General features: G+C 43.8%; 1 protein-coding gene across 1 annotated transcript in view; it reads left to right on the top strand.

Annotated features, from left to right (window-relative positions):
• ACSS1 (acyl-CoA synthetase short-chain family member 1) overlaps window positions 1-11,445 on the top strand; it is a 90,526-nt gene that overhangs the window by 61,859 nt on the left and 17,222 nt on the right. Inside the window, exon 12 of the mRNA XM_015427672.1 lies at window positions 10,509-10,621. Within this exon, the coding sequence (XP_015283158.1) occupies window positions 10,509-10,621 (113 nt within the window). The remainder of the gene's footprint in view (window positions 1-10,508; window positions 10,622-11,445) is intronic.

Genomic DNA, 11,445 nt, shown 5'->3' with positions numbered 1-11,445 from the left:
TTTTTAAGAGAGGGCGGACCATCGCTTCCTTGAGTGCTCCCGGGAACCGTCCCTCAGTAAGGGACTTGTTCACAATCTCCCGTAGAGCACCTCGAAACCCCTCACGGCCTGCTTTAACCAGCCATGAGGGGCACGGATCAAGGTCGCATGTGGTTGGGCGCACAGCCACGAACAACTTTTTTTTAAGAGAGGGCGGACCATCGCTTCCTTGAGTGCTCCCGGGAACCGTCCCTCAGTAAGGGACTTGTTCACAATCTCCCGTAGAGCACCTCGAAACCCCTCACGGCCTGCTTTAACCAGCCATGAGGGGCACGGATCAAGGTCGCATGTGGTTGGGCGCACAGCCACGAACAACCTGTCCACTTCCTCCAGGCTGAGTGGGTCAAAACATACTAAACCCGTCTCCAAAGACGTGCAAGGGGCCTCAAGTTCCCTAACTGTATCAAGTGTGGCGGGGAGGGCACGACGGAGGGCCAAGACTTTATCTGCAAAGAAGCTCGCAAAAGCCTCGCAGCCAGTGTCCAATTCCCTAATATTTTGTCTGCCCTGAGCCAAGGATGTTAAAGACCGAATTACCCTAAATAATTGGGCCGGGCGTGAGCTAGCAGACGCAATCGAGGCCGCATAGAAATCTCTCTTTGCGGCCTTGACTGCCATCACATAGGAATTCATAAGCGTCCTGTAGGATGTTCTGGACACTTCGTCGCGAGCACGGCACCACCGTCTCTCCAGCCGTCTCAGTTCCCGCTTCACCGAGCGCAACTCCTGGTTATACCAGGGCGCTCGCCTCACACGAGTGCAGAGAGGGCGCCTGGGAGCGATCTCGTCGATGGCTGAGGAGAGCCGGTTGTTCCAGTCCTCCACTAGCTCATCCAACGAGCCGCCAGGGGGTCTCGGATCCCGCAGGGCCATTTGGAGCCGCATTGGGTCCATTTGACTCCGCGGGCGAGCCAAAATCAGCTCGCCACCTAAACAGGGTCGGGGCGGGACATTCAGACGGGCCTTCAGGGCATGGTGGTCCGACCATGGCACTGCCAAGGCAGTAATCCGGTCCAATTAATGTTTGGTTTTATGGTAATAATACTAAAGTGTTCCCTTGTCAGAGTAGTTATCCTCACAGAGGTTTGATTCAGCTGAGATAAGCATAGTCAACATTAGAAATGTTGGGGTGTTGTATTTCATGTATCCAGGATTTTTCGAGTACTGATTTTTTGCAAAGAAATAAAATGTTATGCTGTTATGACTGCTGCAGGTAAAGGGATAGAAGTTAGTATGGATTAAATATTATACTTCCCCATGACAATCTCTTATTTTAGAATAAATGAGTGGTTTTAATAAATGTGAGCATTTTAGGTATTTAAAAAATTATTAACGCTTAGTGAAACTTCATCTTTTGTTATGATTCAAGATTTTTTACTATAGAACCCACATACTTTGAAGCTCATTTCCTGATATCTCATTGGGACATTCACTTCTAGTGTCATTAGAGTGATGGTCTCCTGACATCTTAAATCACTTTGTTTATTTTCCTTTGCTGCTATGCTTCAAAATTCTCTGCACACCATTTTATCTATCTGTCCAATCTATCTATCTATATCCTATCTATGTATCCTCCCCGTGTGTCTGTCTGTCTGTCTGTCTGTCTGTCTGTCTATCTATCTATCTATCTATCTATCTGTCTGTCTGTCTGTCTGTCTGTTAGTAATAATAGTAATAGTAGTAGTAGTAATAATAATAATAATAATAATAATAATAATAATAATAATAATAATAATAATAATTTCAATTTATTAATCGCTTTCCCCAGTGGGCTCAAAGCGATGTACAGTTACACATCCTAGACAGGGGACTAACAATGTTCATAGGGGATAGGGAAGACAACATATATTCATTTTTAATTGCACACGCTGTCACTGCACGGTGTAAACGTCTTCTGGCTTGGCTCAGTCATTTTCCGAACGGCTGCTTGTCGACCAGGCTTCAGGACCCGTATGTCAAATCGCCACACTGCCATCGCCTGGCCGGAGACATCCACTGCAGGGATTCTTGTAGCCGAGAAGTTCTTCCGCCTTTTTCTGAACCTCGACCAGGACATCCTGACCGTCAGCTAACACCCTCCCACAAGGGAGATTGGTGTGCCTACCCTCTCTAAGGAGTGGTTCCCATTTTATCTACTCGCCGAAGCTTTCGAATCGCTGGGTGGACGATGAGCTGGGGAGAACAGGCTGGCTGCTCACTCCAGCGCAGGACTCAAACGAACACAGTTTGGATGTTAAGACAGTGGGATATACCCACAGTGCCACCGCTCCCCTTATAATAATATAATATTAATATAATAATAATTAAATGCCATCAAGTTGCAATCACTTTATGGCAACACCTCAGTGAGTTTTGAAGGGAAGAGATGAGCAGAGGTGGTTTGCCATTGCTTTCCTCTGAGTATCAGCACGCACCCCACCCACCCCGGCCAAGGGCTGGGAGGCAGATGGCCACGAAGAGAGCAGGACGAAGCCTGGGACCTGGGGAAACTTCCCACTGCCCCCTTACTCCCACGTAAAGCGCTAATCATAAACAGGCAATCTCTCTCTTCCTGCTTCATCACGAGCAGGAACTCCCCTCCAGCAAAAACACCCTCTCCCTGATGTAAACACACTTGTAAGTTATGGGTTGCAGACCTCTTGACACTCCCAGCCTCCACCAGTGGCTCAGCAGTCACTCACCATCCTCTTCCTAGTTCTTCGTGCCTCCTTCTGGCAGCTAGTGAGGTCTCCCATACTGAGGCTGTCCCCACTGCTACTGCCTCCCCAGAAGCGGCCACAAACGGGACCCACAGCTGAATCGGAGCCCCAGCTCTTCCTTGGTGGTTTCACATACAAGTACTTATCATGGATGACACCGCTTTGCTTCAGGCTTTGACAACTTGTGACAAGCTAATGCTAAGTCTGGGCTACATGCTTCTGTTTCCAGTAACCTAATTCTCATTCCCAACCAAAATTAAGTCTGTGTATTTGCTCTCATTCATCCTGTGTTGCCTAGGCCTGTTCCTATTGTCCTGCTGTTGTCCTCTGTTGCCTTTCCCGGTTGTTGAAATTCAGGTGATCCTCTTCATTGATATTTTTTTCTTTTACAAAATGTGGCCAGTGGGACTGTGATTTAAAAAAGGGGAAAGCTAGCAGGAGAGAGGTTTTGTACCATTTATTTTTTTAAAAAACCCTTTCCCTAATGCAAATACCCTACTGAAAAGGTGCCCCTCAGCCACTTATCTACTACTGAAGAACATATCAAGTAAATGTAATGAACCTGAGGAAGTTTTATGGTTTTCTCCAGCTACATGTGTGTGTGCATGCACGCAGCATTTTACAACCGGAAAATGGCATGAGAAGAAAGGGTTAAAAAGCCCCCCCCCATGCCAGTGTTTCTCCTTCACATTGTAGCCCCCACAGCTGAATTTTGTAAAAAAAACAAACCCAGAAGTGTATTACAGAATAGTAGAATTTGTACATAATATGACTTTTTGTCCTTTGATTGTAAGCTGTTGAGGGCAGGGATCTTTTTCTTTTTTGCTTATGTCACCATATAAAAAAGGATTAATTGTGGTGATGTTACTTAGGAACAACACTGGTGAACATTTGCAACTTAAAAACAATTTTATAGTTGCTGAAAACAGTGATTTTGATACAATTCATTTTTCTTTAAAACAAAAGCCATAATAGTCTCTCAAAAGCTGATTACTCAGTGTAAAAAAAACCCAACAAAACCAAATGTATAAATTCCTGTGAGAGGATTTATTATACTCCTTGGATACATGGAACAAAATAATTACTATAAAGAAATAGTGAGTTGATTTGCCACAGTGTTAGCTCAATTGCACATCTCAATTTAAAAATAGCTCATTAATTGCTCTTTATCCTCTCTGGAATATTGCTCTTTGAAGCAGCAGTATGCCACAAGATAATCAACTTGAACAGGCATAAAGATTAGCAAATCAGGCTTACTGAATCCATTTGGAAGCATTTGGGTGAGTGGATAAGTGAGAGAGAGATTATGAAGGAGTAAGTTAGTATGGTATGTGTACTGCATATGATAAAGAGCTCGTTGTACAAATGGTAAATGTTAGAATATTTGGAAAGTTTAACCAGTAGTCCCTGAGTACCTCAGTGTTAACAGGGTAGTCCTCTTGAATAAATAACTTCGTGTTTAAGAATCAAAACCTTTTTTTTTTGCAGCTGATTTATGGAGACCCCATAGGATTTTCTTTCTCTCTTTTTTGGCCCCCCAGAGGGGATTTTTATTGCATTTTTAATAGACTACAAACTACAACTAAAAATTGGGAATGGAGAACTACATCTAGGGAGAAAGGAAAGAAAACCACTACTAACTAAAACCCCAAGTATAGGAGATCATAACAACAGCTTATATAAATGTTAATCTTAAATTGCTAGTATTACTTTGAACATAGTCGGTTATGCTAAATTATTTATCTTTTTATCCATTGATTTAACTGTTTAAGGAAACCCCCAGAGCATCCCATAATAAAACTAAAGTTTTAAGGCACAATTCAGGGTCCTTCAGCCTTCATTCTGTCTTATCTTTTCTAATCCTCAATTTATATGTACGTTTGGGGGCAGCCGCCCCCTTATCGGAAAGAGAGTCCTCGTCGGAAGACACCGAGTCCAATTCGCCACTGGATTTGTTGTCATCTTCTTCCTTCTCGACCTCGGCGGTCTCTCCCAGCTGCACTCTCAGGAACTCACGTGCTTTGGAGACAGAGTCAATCTTTTCTTTTTTATCGTGTAGTTTGAAAACGACGCCTTCTGGAATTAACCATCTGTAGACAAAGCTGTTTGTTTGTAGAAAAAGGATTAAGTCTTTATATTTCTTTCTCTTTTGCCTTATTTAAAATGGGATGCCTTTTATAATCCTGATGGTATTGTCCCCGATTTTCAAGGGTGTTCCTGTAGTTGCTTTCAGGATGGAATCCCTCACATGCCGCTTTGAGAATCTGACCACTATTTCCCCAGGCAGATTATTCTTCTTGATGTACACGGAATAGGACCTGTAGACCACATCCATTTCACTTGCAAGATACTCCGCTTTCAAATCTGTAACTGGGGCTAATGCTTCACTCGGGAGTTGCTTTAGATTCTCACCTTTTAATTCTGGGACCCCTTGAAACTGTAGGACCAAATTTGCTTTCTCTATTTGCAGCTGTAAAAGTTGTGATTCTTCCGAAGCTTGTTTCTTTTCCAGGTTTTGCACCTTTTTCTTGACTTTTTTAGTGTTGGCGTCCATTTCCTTCACCTTCTCAGCCGTTTGCTTCGTTATTTTTAAAGTCTCAGTCAGTTGAAGCTGCTGAGTTGCAAGATTCTGGTTTAGAGTTGTCAGCTGTTGTTTGATGTTAGTCATCTAGTCCAGCAGAGGGCGCAAGGAATCTGCCAACATTTTGGAGAACTCATGTTTCCCACTGGTTTCACTTTTGCTGGTTTGTCTTTCTCTGCCCTCTTCCCCGCCATCTTTATGGATTGTTTACTTTTATGAAAACTTGCTAAAGTCTCTGAAATACACCCATACGCTTATCCGCGCTCTGGAAGTCTCTCAAAACAGATTTCAACATTTTTTCTTCTGCTCCCCCCTTAGTATTTCATTGTTTAGTTCATGCGCATGGGAGGGGCCCCTCCCCCGCTCGCTTTTCTTGTCGTTCCCAGGGGGTAGCTTTCTTTTTAAATTCTCGTGTTTGCTTTAACCCGACTCACTGTTCATTGTTGGTCATACAACCTTGCTCGGCACACGTTCAGAAATGCTCGATCTCCGACGCTTGTCCCGGTCAGTGGCTCTAGATCCATACGGACACTCAGCGGCAGGACTGTCGGGGTGGAGGAGAGCATCAATTCCACAGCATCACACTGGCGAAGAGGCCACCTCTCAAAAGCCCCATGGCTAGGAGCCTTTTGCCAAGGCTCCGGGGGGGGGTGGCGACCCGTCGCCCCCACCATCCGCTGGTGCGCAGATCACATCCCCGGGAGGTCCGGGAGATGTGTCCGCCAGCGTGTCACCATAAACCGGAAGTCGGTGACACCATAGGATTTTCAAGGCAAGAGATGTTCAGAAGTGGTTTCACATTGTCTGCCTCTGTGTAGCATCCTCGGTATTCCTTGGTGGTCTCCCATCCAAATAAGGACCAGCACTGACCCTGCTTAGTTTCCAAGATCTGATAAGATTGGGCTAGCCTGGGCTATCCAGGTTGGGGCAAGACTCAAAACTACCACCAAATAATTTAAACATATTGACAATAGTGAGCTGCAGAACATCAGTGCCATACACCATGCCAGCCCTTTTCCAAAATACATCACACAAAAAATGGAGTTAGAATGGAACGCTGCTTACAACTGGAATTCTAAGAGTTCATGTATATTGTATCCATAACCCATATAACATCCTATAATGTATGTAGGTACTATTTCCCCAATTTTGTATTTGTGGACCTAAGGTGAGAGACAACTCTTAGACCTTGGATAAAGCATTTTACTGTTCACAGACTTGCTTTTCATACTTCCGGGGGGGGGGCAGATTTGGAGTAGAGAAACGGCATATAGGGGGAAAGTTTGAGCCCCTCCTTCTGGTTCTAAAAAGACATTAGATCTCACTTAACACACCTTTGTATATAACATGTACTTAGCCCATCAAGTAGTATGCTTCATAGAATCATGGAAGGGGACCTCCAGGGTCATGTAGTCCAACCCCCTGCACAATGCAGGAAATTCACAAATACTTCCCCCTCCACACCCGTAGTGACTGCTGTTCCATGCCCAGAAAATGACAAAAAACCTTCAGGATTGCTTCCTGATCCCAAAGTGGCAATCAGCATTTCCCTGGGGGTGTAAAAAAGGGCCACAAGAACTAAGCACTGAGGCAATCCTTCCTGCCCTCCCTCTCATGATCTATCTAAGTTCACAGAATTCTCATTGCTGTCAGATGGCCATCTAGCCTCTGTTTGAAAACCTCCAAAGAAGGAGAGCCCATCACTTCCTGAGGAAGCCTGTTCCACTGAGGAACCGCTTTACCGCTCTGTCAGTGGTCTGTAATGCAAATGTAAAAGCTACATTGTCTAGAATATTGATTTCCATTGCAAGTACATCTACTTCAGACAGCTGACATAGCTTTGCTGATGCTTTTTGAGCAATATCAAGGCTGTAATTATACAAGAAGCATCTTCTGGGTAAATACCAAACCAACAGTGACTGTTGTTCCAATGTTACTTAAAACAAAGAATTGTACACACATCTGTACTATGAACATAGGCGATGGTAGTAGTTGTTTCTAAGAAATGGTGCATGAAAGGGCAAACTTTTGTGAGCAGCCCTGAGGCTGCAACTCTTTTCTTTGAAATTGGACATCTTTGCTGCCCTTCCTTTGTGGCTTCTGTCCAGGTTTTGATATGACCTAAAATAGACATACAGTGTATGTGTTCACTAGAATGTTATGAAGAGAAATAAGGCAATGAGGGCAATGTCTTAAATGTGCAGGAACAGTATTTTAAGATATTTCATAAAGATACGTAATTAGAGAAAACAGCCATTAATTATGAGCTCCTAAACAACTCTCCCACTACCTTATAAGCTGCTGTTTTATTTCTGTATCTGAATTAGTGTTTAGCTGTAAAAGATCTGATTAAGGCTGAAATCTCTGATCTGATTTAACATTTATCCTACATAGAAATGAGGAATGAATGATTAAGAGGCTCGGTCCTGAATTGGAAATAATCGCAGAATGCCCGTAATGGGTGGGAAGGTCTAATCCTATATAATAATAGTATTTTAGTCTCATAAACCGCTTTTCAGGCAAACCATTCAAAGTGCTGTGAAAACAGCACAAGGAAGCACATTCCATAATATCCTTCTGTCATTGCTTCTGAAATCACTTGTTAAGTGCATGAAATTTGGTTGAATATCATTTTTCTGAGAAGCTTTATATAGGGGGTGAAGATTAGAACAAGGAGCTTCCTTGTCTTGTTACACATGAATTGATGCCTACCCTTCAGGTCCTTCAGCATCACTGCAGAGGAGGAAATTGCAGTGCTAAGCAGACTTCTATGCCTAACTCTGCATAGGATGGCATTGTCAGACTCATTTTTGATATTGCTGGGATTTTTTGTATTTTTTTTTAATCTAAACTTTCAAAATAGCTTTGTATGCCACCTTGGCTGCCAGTGCTGGCAGAAGGATAAAGTTTCACCTGAGCTACTTATAAGATACTACAATCATTATATCACTTATTTAATATTTAAATTTATCATAAAATATTGAAGGGCAGTAGCAATATATGATGACATCCAGATATATGTGTCTTTTTGTACACCTTCAGAAAAAAATTGTCTTGGTCCTAAGCCGTGAAAATTACAAACAAACAATAAAGAGAGTACACTGATGATAAATTTGCTTTCATTTATTCTGATTTCCTTACATTTAGGTTGCTTCTGCATAGAGCTCTTGCTCCACTCTCCCTATTTCCTATCACAGCAGTTTTTCTTTGGATTTCTGCACAACATTGCTGTGCATTTGCCCACTTTCAAGTTTCCCTAAACCTGCTTGATGCAGTGTTTCTGTGAATATACATATATTCATAGATTCATAGAGTTGGAAGGGACCTCCAGGGTCATCTAATCCAACCCCCTGCACAACACAGGAAATTCACAAATACCCACCCCCAGTGACCCCTGTTCCGTGTCCAGAAGACAGCAAACAAAACAAAAACCTCCAGCATCCCTGGCCAAATTGGCCTGGAGAAAATTGCTTCCTGACCCCAAAGTGGCGATCGGCATTTCCCTGGGCATGTAAGAAAGGGCCATGAGAACCCATCCTGCCCTCCCTCTCATGAGCTGCCTAAGTTCACAGAATCAGCATTGCTGTCAGATGGCCATCTAGCCTCTGTTTGAAAACCTCCAAAGAAGGAGAGCCCACCACCTCCCGAGGAAGCCTGTTCCACTGAGGAACTGCTCTAACTGTCAGGAAGGTCTTCCTAATGTTTAGCCAAAAACTCTTTTGATTTAATTTCAACCTGTTGGTTCTGGTCCGACCTTCTGGGGCAACAGAAAACAACTCCACACAATCCTCTATATGACAGCCCTTTAAGTACTTGAAGATGGCTATCACATCACCTCTCAGTCGTCTCCAGGCTAAACATACCCAGCTCCTTCAGCCTTTCCTCATAGGACTCATAGGGTCTCCAGACCCTTCACCATCTTCATTGCCCTCCTCTGGTCATGTTCCAGCTTATCTATACTTAAATTGTGGTGCCCAAAACTGAACACAATACTCTAGGTGAGGTCTAACCAGAGCAGAGTAAAGCGATACCATCACTTTGTGTGATATAAAATTATTTTTAAAATCCTGCCATTAAAGAAACCTGGCAAAGAGCCCACCAGAGGTGCAGGGGATAGTGGTTGCAAGGGGAAAAACATGGATAATATCTCTTTTCAGAGACTCTTTTGCCTCTGCAAAGGTCTCTTTGTTTGCAATATTAGTGAGAGCAAAATGAGGAATGGCCCCTATGGGTGTGGTCACATGAAGAAGAAGAGGAGATTGGATTTATACCCCACCCTTCACTACCCAGATTAGTCTCAGAGAAGCTTACAATTCCTTTCCCTTCCCCTCCCCCACAACAGACACCCTGTGAGGTAGTGGGGCTGAGAGAGCTCTGAGAGAACTGCCCTTGAGAGAACAGCTCTGAAAGACGATATGTCTGACCCAAGGTCACACCAGCAGCTGCATGTGGAGGAGTGGGGAATCAGATTAGAGTTTGTGCTCCCAGATTAGAGTTTGTGCTCTTAACCACTACACCAATTAACCACTGCACCAAACACTACACCAGACTGAGCACTTTGCCATGATATAGTAGCATTACCTTTGCAGATTTAACAAGCATGATCAGATGACAACATCTGCCTTTCATGCCCCAGTCATTGGCACTCTGTGTTGCCCTGCTTTGGAAGCGGAGTAATCAGGCACCAGGGAAATTCTGGTATTAACGGATGCCAGCATTTCCACTCCACTTTCCCAGACGTCTGAACTCTCCTGCCATGAAAGGAACCTGGAAGGAAAGTCTGAACCTGCAGATCTGTTTCCGCCACTGTTTTTTTTAGTTGCTGCCTATATGCGCATGCACCTGCCTGCATTATTAAAAAAAGACTGGGCAGCACACTTTGTGGCTGAGGCGCTGCAGTAATGTGAATGCCTGACCACCAGATGAGTGCATGGGGAAACCGCCTCAGGGTGTGCTGTCTGGTTTGTTTGCCCCGCAACACTTTAAACCGGTACAATTAGAGGCGTACCCAGGTCGTGGCAAGCCTCCAGTGTGACCGCAGCCTATGTGGACAAACTTGGGTTACAGTCTACCTTTTAATTAAACCGGTGGCAGACGTACTACAGACTTAATGGGTCTAGTTTGTGCCTTTTGTCAGAGAGTACTGGGTACATTAATTTCAATTTCTTCTTTCCCTCCAATCATTCCAGAAACTGGTGGCATTTGCATTGCTCCTCGGCCTTCGGAGAAAGGAGCTGAGATTGTTCCAGCTATAGCAATGCGACCATTCTATGGCATTACTCCAGTATTGCTGGATGAGAGGGTGAGTTGAGATCCTGAAAGGTTATGGGTAACAAAAATGCAGTGACCTTCCAGCTTCTGGGTTTATATGATTCATTTCTTCCCCAGATCTCTAAAGCATTTTAAAGATAACTTCTAGCACAATATTATTAGCACCAGCGAAATTCTGGGAAAAGTGTGTGTGTGTATAGTCTGACATAGATAGTTAGACCATTGGTCCATCTAACTGAAATGTATCTCAGAATCCACAGTAAATAGTGGCTTCTGAGATACCTGGATCTGAAAATATGGGAGCATTTTGTTTGGTTGGAGTAGGGTCCAGGATAGCAGAACCACCTCAGTTTCCATATTTGGGGAACCAGCTTTATCTCCCCCCCACACACACACACACACAGATGCACAGAGAGAGGTGAAAAAGGCTAAAGAGAGAAATATTCCTGTCTCTTCCATTTCTTTTTCTCTAAAGCTGTAAGTCCCAGGATACCAAAATCACCTTAACTTTCAGCATGCGAGCCACTGGCCTCTGCCCCCCCCCCCAACCCACAGGCGAAAAGAGAGAAATATCTCACTCTCCATCTCTTCCCTTTCTTTTTCTCTAAAGCTGCAAATCCCAGGATACCAAAATCACCTTATCTTCTTTCCAGTACATTGTTTGTTTTGATGATCGACAGATTAAGAGTAGAGGCTTTAGGCAGAACTTCCAAAGATTCCAAGGGAAAAAATAAGGCAGTGGAGCGTGTTATGTCTGAACATGAGTAATCTTCCACTCTAGCTTAACTGCTCCTGGAAGCATGCCTGGATTTGTCTGACAGGCCACCTAGTGGGAGCATGTCTGGGCTTGTCTGG

This window comes from Gekko japonicus, unplaced genomic scaffold, assembly GCF_001447785.1.
Source record: "Gekko japonicus isolate JY-2015 unplaced genomic scaffold, Gekko_japonicus_V1.1 scaffold174, whole genome shotgun sequence".
NCBI classification, from domain to species: domain Eukaryota; kingdom Metazoa; phylum Chordata; class Lepidosauria; order Squamata; family Gekkonidae; genus Gekko; species Gekko japonicus.
This window is presented reverse-complemented; position numbering and strand designations above follow the sequence as displayed.